The sequence below is a fragment of the Babylonia areolata genome, chromosome 2, assembly GCF_041734735.1.
Source record: "Babylonia areolata isolate BAREFJ2019XMU chromosome 2, ASM4173473v1, whole genome shotgun sequence".
Taxonomy (NCBI): Eukaryota; Metazoa; Mollusca; class Gastropoda; order Neogastropoda; family Buccinidae; genus Babylonia; species Babylonia areolata.
Window position 1 is genome coordinate 10,469,184 of NC_134877.1, and position 13,012 is coordinate 10,482,195.

General features: G+C 50.7%; 1 protein-coding gene across 1 annotated transcript in view; it reads left to right on the forward strand.

Moving 5' to 3' along the window:
• Positions 1–12,319, forward strand: part of LOC143278981 (uncharacterized) — a 45,421-nt gene extending 33,102 nt beyond the window's left edge. The window contains exons 2-3 of the mRNA XM_076583316.1: positions 10,587–10,998; positions 11,897–12,319. Of these exons, the coding sequence (XP_076439431.1) occupies positions 10,587–10,998; positions 11,897–12,083 (599 nt within the window). The 3' untranslated portion in view covers positions 12,084–12,319. The remainder of the gene's footprint in view (positions 1–10,586; positions 10,999–11,896) is intronic.
• The last annotated feature ends 693 nt before the right edge of the window (positions 12,320–13,012 follow it).

A 13,012-nucleotide genomic window follows, 5' to 3' on the forward strand; every position in this document is an offset into this window, starting at 1 on the left:
AGGGAATGGGGGGAGGAGGGAGGGAATGGGCGGAGGAGGGAGGGAATGGGCGGAGGAGGAAGGGCAGTGGAGGGAGGGAATGGGGGGTAAGGAATGTGGGGAGGAGGGAGGGAATGGGGGGAGGAGGGAGGAGCAGTGGAGGGAGGGAATGGGGGGAGGAGGGAGGGAATGGGGGGGAGGAGGGAGGGAATGGGGGGAGGAGGGAGAGAATGGGGGGAGGGAATAAGGGGAGGGAATGGGGGGAGGAGGGAGGGAATGGGGGGAGGAGGGAGGGAATGGGGGGAGGGAATGTGGGGAGGAGGGAGGGAATGTGGGGAGGAGGGAGGAAATGGGGGGAGGGAATGGGGGGAGGGAATGGGGGGAGGAGGGAGGGAATGGGGGGAGGGAATGGGGGGAGGGAATGGGGGGAGGAGGGAGGATATGGGGGGAGGGAATGGGGGGATGGAATGGGGGGAGGGAATGGGGGGAGGAGGGAGGGAATGGAGGGAGGGAATGGGGGGAGGGAATGGGGGGAGGGAATGGGGGGAGGAGGGAGGGAATGGGGGAGGAGGGAGGGAATGGGGGGAGGAGGAAGGGCAGTGGAGGAAGGGAATGGGGGGAGGAGGAAGGGAATGGGGGGAGGGAATGGGTGGAGGGAATGGGGGGAGGAGGAAGGGCAGTGGAGGAAGGGAATGGGGGGAGGAGGAAGGGAATGGGAGGAGGAGGGAGGGAATGGGGGGAGGAGGGTGGGAATGGGGGGAGGAGGAAGGGAATGGGGGGAGGAGGGAGGGAATGGGGGGAGGAGGAAGGGAATGGGGGGAGGAGGGAGGGAATGGGAGGAGGAGGGAGGGAATGGGGGGAGGAGGAAGGGAATGGGGGGAGGAGGGAGGGAATGGGGGGAGGAGGAAGGGCAGTGGAGGGAGGGAATGGGGGGAGGAGGGAGGAGCAGTGGAGGGAGGGAATGGGGGGAGGAGGAAGGGAATGGGAGGAGGAGGGAGGGAATGGGGGGAGGAGGGTGGGAATGGGGGGAGGAGGGAGGGAATGGGGGGAGGAGGAAGGGAATGGGAGGAGGAGGGAGGGAATGGGGGGAGGAGGGTGGGAATGGGGGGAGGAGGAAGGGCAGTGGAGGGAGGGAATGGGGGGAGGAGGAAGGGAATGGGGGGAGGGAATGGGGGGAGGAGGAAAGGAATGGGGGGAGGAGGAAGGGAATGGGGGGAGGGAATGGGGGGAGGAGGAAGGGAATGGGGGGAGGAGGGAGGGAATGGGGGGAGGAGGAAGGGCAGTGGAGGGAGGGAATGGGGGGAGGAGGGAGGGAATGGGGGGAGGAGGAAGGGCAGTGGAGGGAGGGAATGGGGGGAGGAGGGAGGGAATGGGCGGAGGAGGAAGGGCAGTGGAGGGAGGGAATGGGGGGTAAGGAATGTGGGGAGGAGGGAGGGAATGGGGGGAGGAGGGAGGAGCAGTGGAGGGAGGGAAGGGGGGGGAGGGAGGGAATGGGGGGAGGAGGAAGGGAATGGGAGGAGGAGGGAGGGAATGGGGGGAGGAGGGTGGGAATGGGGGGAGGAGGGAGGGAATGGGGGGAGGAGGGTGGGAATGGGGGGAGGAGGGAGGGAATGGGGGGAGGAGGGAGGGAATGGGGGGAGGAGGAAGGGCAGTGGAGGGAGGGAATGGGGGGAGGAGGAAGGGAATGGGGGGAGGGAATGGGGGGAGGAGGAAGGGAATGGGGGGAGGAGGAAGGGAATGGGGGGAGGAGGGAGGGAATGGGAGGAGGAGGGAGGGAATGGGGGGAGGAGGAAGGGAATGGGGGGAGGAGGGAGGGAATGGGGGGAGGAGGAAGGGCAGTGGAGGGAGGGAATGGGGGGAGGAGGGAGGGAATGGGGGGAGGAGGAAGGGCAGTGGAGGGAGGGAATGGGGGGAGGAGGGAGGGAATGGGCGGAGGAGGGAGGGAATGGGCGGAGGAGGAAGGGCAGTGGAGGGAGGGAATGGGGGGTAAGGAATGTGGGGAGGAGGGAGGGAATGGGGGGAGGAGGGAGGAGCAGTGGAGGGAGGGAATGGGGGGAGGAGGGAGGGAATGGGGGGGAGGAGGGAGGGAATGGGGGGAGGAGGGAGAGAATGGGGGGAGGGAATAAGGGGAGGGAATGGGGGGAGGAGGGAGGGAATGGGGGGAGGAGGGAGGGAATGGGGGGAGGGAATGTGGGGAGGAGGGAGGGAATGTGGGGAGGAGGGAGGAAATGGGGGGAGGGAATGGGGGGAGGGAATGGGGGGAGGAGGGAGGGAATGGGGGGAGGGAATGGGGGGAGGGAATGGGGGGAGGAGGGAGGATATGGGGGGAGGGAATGGGGGGATGGAATGGGGGGAGGGAATGGGGGGAGGAGGGAGGGAATGGAGGGAGGGAATGGGGGAGGGAATGGGGGGAGGGAATGGGGGGAGGAGGGAGGGAATGGGGGAGGAGGGAGGGAATGGGGGGAGGGAATGGGGGGAGGAGGAAGGGCAGTGGAGGAAGGGAATGGGGGGAGGAGGAAGGGAATGGGGGGAGGGAATGGGTGGAGGGAATGGGGGGAGGAGGAAGGGCAGTGGAGGAAGGGAATGGGGGGAGGAGGAAGGGAATGGGAGGAGGAGGGAGGGAATGGGGGGAGGAGGGTGGGAATGGGGGGAGGAGGAAGGGAATGGGGGGAGGAGGGAGGGAATGGGGGGAGGAGGAAGGGAATGGGGGGAGGAGGGAGGGAATGGGAGGAGGAGGGAGGGAATGGGGGGAGGAGGAAGGGAATGGGGGGAGGAGGGAGGGAATGGGGGGAGGAGGAAGGGCAGTGGAGGGAGGGAATGGGGGGAGGAGGGAGGAGCAGTGGAGGGAGGGAATGGGGGGAGGAGGAAGGGAATGGGAGGAGGAGGGAGGGAATGGGGGGAGGAGGGTGGGAATGGGGGGAGGAGGGAGGGAATGGGGGGAGGAGGAAGGGAATGGGAGGAGGAGGGAGGGAATGGGGGGAGGAGGGTGGGAATGGGGGGAGGAGGAAGGGCAGTGGAGGGAGGGAATGGGGGGAGGAGGAAGGGAATGGGGGGAGGGAATGGGGGGAGGAGGAAAGGAATGGGGGGAGGAGGAAGGGAATGGGGGGAGGGAATGGGGGGAGGAGGAAGGGAATGGGGGGAGGAGGGAGGGAATGGGGGGAGGAGGAAGGGCAGTGGAGGGAGGGAATGGGGGGAGGAGGGAGGGAATGGGGGGAGGAGGAAGGGCAGTGGAGGGAGGGAATGGGGGGAGGAGGGAGGGAATGGGGGGAGGAGGGAGGGAATGGGCGGAGGAGGAAGGGCAGTGGAGGGAGGGAATGGGGGGTAAGGAATGTGGGGAGGAGGGAGGGAATGGGGGGAGGAGGGAGGAGCAGTGGAGGGAGGGAAGGGGGGGGAGGGAGGGAATGGGGGGAGGAGGAAGGGAATGGGAGGAGGAGGGAGGGAATGGGGGGAGGAGGGTGGGAATGGGGGGAGGAGGGAGGGAATGGGGGGAGGAGGGAGGGAATGGGGGGAGGAGGGAGGGAATGGGGGGAGGGAATAAAGGGAGGGAATGGGGGGAGGAGGGAGGGAATGGGGGGAGGAGGGAGGGAATGGGGGGAGGAGGAAGGGCAGTGGAGGGAGGGAATGGGGGGAGGAGGAAGGGAATGGGGGGAGGGAATGGGGGGAGGAGGAAGGGAATGGGGGGAGGAGGAAGGGAATGGGGGGAGGAGGGAGGGAATGGGAGGAGGAGGGAGGGAATGGGGGGAGGAGGAAGGGAATGGGGGGAGGAGGGAGGGAATGGGGGGAGGAGGAAGGGCAGTGGAGGGAGGGAATGGGGGGAGGAGGGATGGAATGGGGGGAGGAGGAAGGGCAGTGGAGGGAGGGAATGGGGGGAGGAGGGAGGGAATGGGCGGAGGAGGGAGGGAATGGGCGGAGGAGGAAGGGCAGTGGAGGGAGGGAAGGGGGGGGAGGAGGGAGGGCCAGTGGAGGGAGGGAATGGGGGGAGGAGGGAGGAGCAGTGGAGGGAGGGAATGGGGGGGGAGGAGGGAGGGCCAGTGGAGGGAGGGAATGGGGGGAGGAGGGAGCGAATGGGGGGAGGAGGGAGGGCCAGTGGAGGGAGTAAAGAATGGGATGAATCATGTCTTTATGTACCTTTCAGCAATAAATGACACTTGGTCCATTGAGAGTGTTTGGACATCTTCCCTGACAGTGCTTTCCGATCGTTCTGTATGGCCCTGTGTTTTTCAAATCCCTGTGCTCATTTTCACAGTTTTTATGTTCTCCTCCATAACCCATTGTTCATGCCATGTTAAAAGGTTTTTAGCAAGTGATGTTTCCTTTTTCTTTCTTCTTTTTACTTTTTACTTCTTTTATTTTCATTTTTATAAGGTTCTTCTTTGGATGAAAACCAGTGTATAGACGTGTTTTTTTTCATGGGAGGTGGGGTTGGAAAGGGACTTTTTTTGTTTTATGAAAACCAAGACAGAGAGTTGTCCTCTTTTCTCTCTGTTTAAAAGGTGTTTACTATGGATGAGAACGAGCACACTGCTTTTCTCTTTTTTGTTTTAATTTGTTTTATATCTTTAAGAGCTTTTTATTTGGATGAAAAACTAACGAACATATTTGCTTTCAATTCTATCTTTCTCTTTCCGAAAGAAGTTTGGTTGTTGTTGTTTTTTCGTAAAACCAACACACGGAGATGTGGCAATACTGGCCCATGAACCATGTTGTCACACAACATATCAATCTGTTTCAGTGGGTATTGATTTCCGGTGTATTTTATATCCGGTTCTGATACGGCTTTCTCTAACGCACGCAACAGTCTCCAGTTTATTGTAAAATATTCATCTTTTTTACCTCGACTTCTGCTTTAGGTCACAAAAGCATGATTCCAGTGTTTGCCGTTAATGTCTCTGAAATCGTTGGGGATTGGTGAAAGTTGTGCTGATCCAACGTCCAGATTTTCAGAATCACGATTTAAGAAAAGACACCCAAACCCTGTCTTTATCTGGCCTGTGTTTTCTACATGCTGTCTATCTTCTGTCAAAACTCGGTCTTCCAACCGAATTCCATATTCTGTACAAAGCTCATGATCCATCAAAAATCTTTGTCGTATTAATCCACACGATGTCAACCTTCCATCTAAACTCTGTTTTCCAGTCAAACTCGTTCTTCTGTCAAGACACTGTAAAAATATCTGCTGTGTCCAAACACGATCATTCAATCTTCCAGCCAAACTCAGTCACCGACCTGTATTATGTCACCTCTCACCATGGCCAACATGACGAAGCTTCAACACTTCCAGAGACAATCCAGCATCACAATCTAGAAAATCGTCAATTTCACCATGTCTTATGACAGTTATGAATGTATACGTGAAGATAATTTTATTCATTTTTACGCCTTAGTTTTGCTTCCACAGAAGCTTTCCAGTGTATGGTTTCTAGGTTTTGTGCAAAATAATTTGCCCATGATATTATAATCATCCGGGCAAAAGGATTCTGGATATGCGAATCACACACACACACACACACACACACACACACACACACACACACACACACACACACACACACACACACACACACACACACACACACACACACACACACACACACACACACAAACACACACACACACACACACACACACACCTGATATCACTAAGAGTGGAAAGACGAAAAAAAGGAAACAAACGGCTGCTACACCCCCATTCCCATCACACACACACACACACACACACACACACACACACACACACACACACACACACACAGAGAGAGAGAGAGAGAGAGAGAGAGAGAGAGAGAGAGAGAGAGAGAGAGAAGCCTGTTGAGTTTCTCCGAGTTGTCTGACAGTCTTTTTTCGGTCGTCGTGGGTTGAGGTTGCTGTTAAATGGAAACACCTCAAGCCTGAACGCTTTCGTTGTCTCATACAGAAAATGCTCAAGGGGAACAACTCTTCGCGTATCCGTTGTGCTTCCGAGGAGGCGTGGGGTGTGGGGAAGTGGAGGGCCCTCCAATGGGGCTCTTGAAACCGCCTGGCGTCTGGTGGAGGTCTTCTGGAGCCCTTGCTGCTTTATGATTGGATGGGGTGCCCGAGTGCTTGTCACGTGGAGAGCGAGCGGCGTGAATCTGAAGATGTAAGGCTGTAACGATGTGAGCCCGAAAATGTAGGGCTGTGACAGGGAACAAAGAGAACATACAAACGAAACTGTTCTGCGTGACATGTTTCGGACCGAACGGCAATGTCCAGTCTAGAACAAACGCTGATGTGTGTATGCACAGTTCTTCTGCTGGCGCTGTCATGTCCACATATCAAATGAAGGCTGTACGGACAGTATTTGGGTTTGTTTTTCGGTACATCATTTTAAACTGTGTGCAAGATGATGTGAAGTGCAAAGCAGCAATGATTTGCTGAGGCTGTCTGCCTTGTCTCACTTTTCACAGCAAAACTTAATGCGCTTGTTTCATGTTTGAAGTCAGTTTGGCTGAACTGGGTGTACGACTGTTGGTGCCATGATTCGTTTGCTGCCGGGATTTTCAGTAATTATCGTTTTTTTTTTTGTTTGTGATTGTGGCTTTTCTTTTCCCTCAACCCGCCTCGTCCCCCACACCTACACATAATTATTCCCTCTTGTTATGTGAAGTAAAGTGACCTCCTCTCTCTCTTCTCTCTCTCTCTCTGTGTGTGTGTGTGTGTGTGTGTGTGTGTGTGTGTGTGTGTGTGTGTGTGTGTGTGTGTGTGTTCACAAACATGTGAGGTTACATGAATATAAACATGAAATAAACAATCTTAAACAAACAGCTACATTACTTAAAAGGCAAAGAAACAACCTACACGCACAGCGAAACATCGCTCTGTCAGTCCTGTTTTCCCCATACAGGAAACGAAAATGATAATGTGAATGGGAATGAGAAGAAAAACACAAGACATGGGAATGAGAAATAAAAACACAAGACAAAAACAAACAAAATAAGAAATACACACAACCACACGCACGCTCGCACGCATGCACGCACGCACATACGCACACATACACACACGCACGCACGCACGCACACACACACACACACACACACACACACACACACACACACACGCACGCACATACACAATCAAGCAAACAAACAACGATGAGAAAAGAGTCCGGGTCAACTGGACTGTTAATAATGGGCCTGACAAAATGTTTCATCAGTTTGCAGATGGAACACCACGCACATTGAGAGTATCGTTTTTCATCAGCAAATGTGTCACTCAAAGAAACGCATTTAACATTTTCAGAATATATTGTTTTTTCTTTATACTTCAAGTCGCATTCGATGAGCCGAAATTCTAATATGTATTGGTATATCTCTGTCTGTGTTTTAGAATTGATTTTTGGTTGTTATTTGTTTGCTTTCTCTGTCTCTCTCTTTTCTCTCAGGTGTTCTCTATCTCCTGTTTCCATTACTCATTCTGAGTTTATCTCTGTCTCCCGCTCTGGCTGTCTCTGTCTCTGCCATTCTCTGTCTCTATTCCTCTTTCTTTCTGCCCTCTTTCAATGTGTGTGAGTATCCTTCTGCCTGTCCCCGGCCTCAGCCCTGCCACGATTCCCAAGGAAACAACTGACTCAGTCCTTGGAGAGTGCTCGAATGATTTTCTTGTCTAATAAGTCAGCTTCTGCCTGTCTGAATATCGGTCAACCAAACTCACCGTTCGTTTTCATATGTAATTCTGTGGCCCCCCTGTCTTCTCTTCCCCCTACCCTACGCGCGCGCGTGCGTGCGTGCGTGTGTGTGTGAGAGAGAGAGAGACAGCGTGTGTGTGTATGTGTGCGTATGTATGCGCGCACGCGTCCGCACGCGCGTGTGTTAGCCCATGTATGTGTTTGTCTCCATCTGTCTGTCTGCCTCTCTCCAATTACCGCAGGGCTGTAGCGTGTCTGGTAAACTGCCACTGAACACGACACTAACTGTTTGGACCTCTGTTCAGTACAAGACCAAAACGTACGCAAATCTTCAATCAAACCGTCTCCGTCAAGCAGACGAAACCTCCACTAAACTGGTTTAAGAAGGAAGATGACGTTTACATACCACATGAAGTAAAACACATGGGTCCCATTCCAAATTTCATTAGAAAAATTAATGGTGGAACGTCACGAAAAAACAAACAACCAAACAAACAAAAAAGTTCAAGAAGAATGTTGCATATCGTTGTCAGTAAGAACACTCAGCTCTAGTGCACACACGTCATACATAATTATTTGAAGATATGTCATACATATTTGAATATAATAAAACGTTGCCAACAATGTGGTCATCTCTTATTAAATTTTCTTCTTCGTTCGTGGGCTGCAACTCCCAAGCTCACTCGTATGTACACGAGTGGGCTTTTCCGTGTATGACCGTTTTCACCCCGCCATATAGGCAGCCATGCCCCGTTTTCGGGGGCTTGCATGCTGGGTATGTTATTGTTTCCATAATCCACCGAACGCTGACATGGATTACAGGATCTTTAACGTACGTATTTGATCTTCTGCTTGCGTATACACACAAAGGGGGTTCAGGCACAAGCAGGCCTGCACGAATGTTGACCTGGGAGTTCAGAAAACTCTCCACTCTTTGCCCACCAGGCGCCGTTACCGAGATTCGAACCCGGGACCCTCAGATTGAAAGTCCAACGCTTTAACCATTCGGCTATTGCGCCCGTCATCTCTTATCTAAGTGAATGTGCTTTTTTATTTTCAAATTTCAAGTTTTGTCTTTATGTTCTTTAGCTCAGTGCTATGACTACGACTACTACTACTACTAACATTAATGGTAATAATAATAACAATAATGTTAACAATACTACTACTACTATTAATGATGATGATAATGATAATAATGAACAGTTGTTGTCGTTTCTGCCTTGAAAAGACATTGTCGAAAATTCACCTGTATTACTCAGTAAAAAGCGATACTTTGTGGTGTGATCAATGAGAAGTGTTATTAAGTATTAAGTCTTACAGTCAAGTTTAGAACATCTGATCAGACATTTGTCGTAGAGTGGCGGGAAGCTACTGCTTTTTTTAGAAAGAGAGACAGAGACGGAGAGAGAGAAACAGAGAGACAGAGACAGACAGACAGCCAGCCAGCCAGACAGACAGACAGACATCTGCACAGAAGTCTTAATGAGAATACGACGAGGGCGTTGTCTTGTGAAGATCCAATACATTGTGGCACCCATGAGAGGTCACCCATTTATCGTGGCAGATCACAACTGCCAACGAGAGATTCGAATCTGACAAACAGATGTTGGATCCAAACAAAGTATAGGAAGGACACAAAACGGCTGCCTTTATAACAGCACAGAGCGTGTGTATTAAAGAATCATAATAGTACATGTATGATATCATCATCATCATCACTTCACCATCATCATCATTATCATACCATCAGCATTGTCATCACTTCATCGTCATCATCATTATCATACCATCAGCATTGTCATCACTTCATCGTCATCATCATTATCATCATCATCATCATCATCACTTCATCGTCATCATCATTATCATACCATCATCATCATCACTTCACCATCATCATCATTATCATACCATCATCATCACTTCATCGTCATCATCATTATCATCATCATCATAACAACGATAACAAAAGTGACAACTACTACCAAAACACATGTACCCATACTCCTCCATCCCATCTATTTATTTGTGTATTCGTTTATATTTCACTTGTTCATTGATTAACAGATTTTTAGAACATTAACTATTTATCACATAATTTTCGTTTCATTGATTTATACTTATTCATTGTTAACAAACGTGCCATTTAAAAAGCATTTTTGAACGCCGTTTATTTACTTATATCTGTTATCAATACATGTGTTTTCTTCTGCCTCCTTATTTATGTAATTGCCTGTTTACAAGTTGCTCGCTCATGGCATTTTTCTTTCTTTCTCTTTTTGATTTCTGACAGTCAGCACTCTGTGAAATGAAGTCAGCAGGAGCGAATGCAGAACTATGCAATGAGGGTGATGCCCTGTTACACCCCTTTTTTCTTATCGCGGTTCGTGTCTCGTTTCACCATCCATTCCGCCCTCCCATTGCCGTCAATTTCCCTCGAGAAACACTCGTCTGTGGAACAATTTCCTGTGTTCAGTTGTTAGTTCTTTTTCGCTCTTTGTCTCTCCATCGACGCAAATCAGATATTTTATCCGTTCCGTCAACTAGGAGACATCAGCGGTTATGGAAGTGTGGGGGTGAGATGAGGGATGGAAGTGTGGGGGTGAGATGAGGGATGGAAGTGTGTTGTGGTGGGAGAAGGGCGGAGATACATCCTGATCCTGATACCTGAAGGCGCACTACTCTGTCATATGAAAGCAGTCCCCTTTTTCTAACAAACACCCACCCAACAATCCACTTCCACCTGCACACACACACACACACACACACACACACACACACACAGAGGATATATATATATATATATATATATATATATATATATATATATATATATATATATATACAGAGAACGACAGACCCACAGAGTAGGCAAAGAGACTGACAAGGACAGATACATCTGATGTCCCACACCCCCCTCTCCTCAGTCACGCTATTGATTTCTTCTCGTTTGTCTCAGGATGTTCAGCCAGCCACACCCTGATACTCCTGTTGACGACAGCCACGCTTGTTTCCCCCTTCCTCTTCATGGACAAGGCCTTGTCTCCCCCTGCCGACCTCTTTACCGGAGAGGATGACTCAGACTCCGACAACATCCGAGCAACAGCGGCAGACGACAATAGTCCCTATTACTCCCGGCAGTCCACTCTCATGATGGCGGCCAGCAGTCAGCGGATCGGGCTGAGGTCGTCGTTGATTGGTGCAGGCGATACGTGTCACGTGGACCCAGTCAAGATGTCCATACGCCCCCCTCGCCGCTACGCAGGGCTGTGCGCCCCCACCACAGAGATCAGCTACGGGTGTCGAGGAGGCTGCCATTCCTACAGTCGAGTGGACACTAGGAATGCCACGAACGTGCTCCGATCCTGCAGGTAACATTGATTTGTTCCATCCTTTAAAAAAGGAAACAAAGAAAACAAATAGCCCGAATCTGTGCGCGCGCAAGACAAATGCACCGCCCCCTCCCCCCGACACACACACACCCATACATAGAAGAGTAAACGGTCTTGTGTCATCACCGTCGACGTTTCCGCGAACGGCATCATCATTATCAGGATTGTCTTTGTCGTCGTCCACCACGCTTTCTCTTCTTTTTCTCTCTCCTATTTCTTTAAAAGTTGTCTTATGAAAAAAAACACAAAAAACACAACAAGGAACCTTTCCCGGTGACAAAGAAAATAGTCAAAACGATAATAAGGGGGATTTCCCACGCTTTCTCACTCATCAAAAGAGTGAGGGCGTCTCGGACACTTAATTACAATTCCGAGAAAAAGCGCGACAAGAAAACGACCACTCTTTCTCGCAGTCCCACGTTTCCTGACACATTGCGAGAAAGCGCAGGCTGCAGAGCTTGAAAGCCTACGATTTCTCGCAATCCCACGATTTCTCTCACTTCGACAGAAATCGTGGGCTGACAGGGGTGTTTGGGTGAATGGACTACACTCCCCCCCCCCACCTCTTCCACCCCCCACCCCCCCACAGCAACTGGAAGTCACAGTTAACCACCACAAAACAATGACCTAACAGCGCGCGCGCGTTTGTGTGTGTGTGTGTGTGTGTGTGTGTGTGTGTGTGTGTATGTGGCTGTGGCTGTGTGTTTGTCTGTGTCTGTATGTGTCTGTGTTTATGTGTGTTTGTGTATAGATAAACATAATTGTGCACGCACATTCTTGTATGTGTGCATGCATGTATGTATATATATATATATATATATATATATATATATGTATATATATATATTATTATTATTATTGTTGTGTGTGCTTCCAGCTGCTGTCGTCCAACCGGCTTCGGGTTCCGCCTGGTGAAGATGCAGTGTGACGGGTTTGCCCTCAGGACCACTGTGAAGTTCGCCCTGGGCTGTCACTGCCGGCCCTGCATGGCCACTGTGGACTCCATGGACATGCACCGGCTGAGGGACCTCCTCAGGGGGTCCTCCCTGGCCAACATGGGCTGATGACGTGCCGCTGGTGCTGACCTGACTCACCTCCATCCCCTCTCTGTGACCGCCTCGGTGTTGTTGTTGTTTTCCTGCAGAAATGAAGAAACTTTTTTTCTTCTTTTTTTTTCTCATAATCTAAGGAACATTGTGGGAGAAGACGATTCTTGCTCATTTCTGTTTGTGTCTTTATTCATGACAGTGTTTGTTGCTTTTGTTTTGGTGTCTGTCTTTCCGTGTGTCTCTGAGACTTTATGTTTGTCTGTCTGTCTGTCTGTCTACATCTTTTTTCTGCTTGTTTCATTGTTTTTGTGTCTGTCTGCCTCTGTCTCTATTTCGGTATCTTGATCTCCTGCGCGCTCTCTCTCTCTTTCTCTTTTTCCTGTCTGTCCATATGCCTGTCTGTGTGTCTGCCTGTCCCTCTCTCTCTCTCTCTCAAACAAAAAACAGCAAAGACATGTGAATCAGATTTGTTTTTTGTTGTTTTTTTCAAACAGGCAAAGCCAATAGATATATTTCAACAGATATTTTTTGCTGTGGAATCCTTCTATGAAGGCCTGATGACAAACAAACAGGTCAAGCAATAAAAAAAAGAAAAAAAAAAAGAATGAAAACGAAAGGAAGGAAAGAAGGAAGAAAGGAACAGAGATAGAAGGAAACAGCCGAAAAGAAAGGAAAAATAAAAGAAGAAAGAAGGCAGAAAGAAAGACGGCAAGTCCGAAAGTAAGGAGAGAGGAAAGAAAGGAGAGAGAAAAGAAAGGAGAGAAACAAGCGGCAATAATAAAGGAATGATGGTGCATGTTTGGGAGTACTGATAAGGACAATCATGAAATTGACAAGGTGACGACAGCAGTAAGAGAACAGCAGTAACAGCAACATGATGAAGACCAGGAGTACTACGACTGCTACTACTACTACTACTACTACTATTGCTGCTGCTGCTGTTG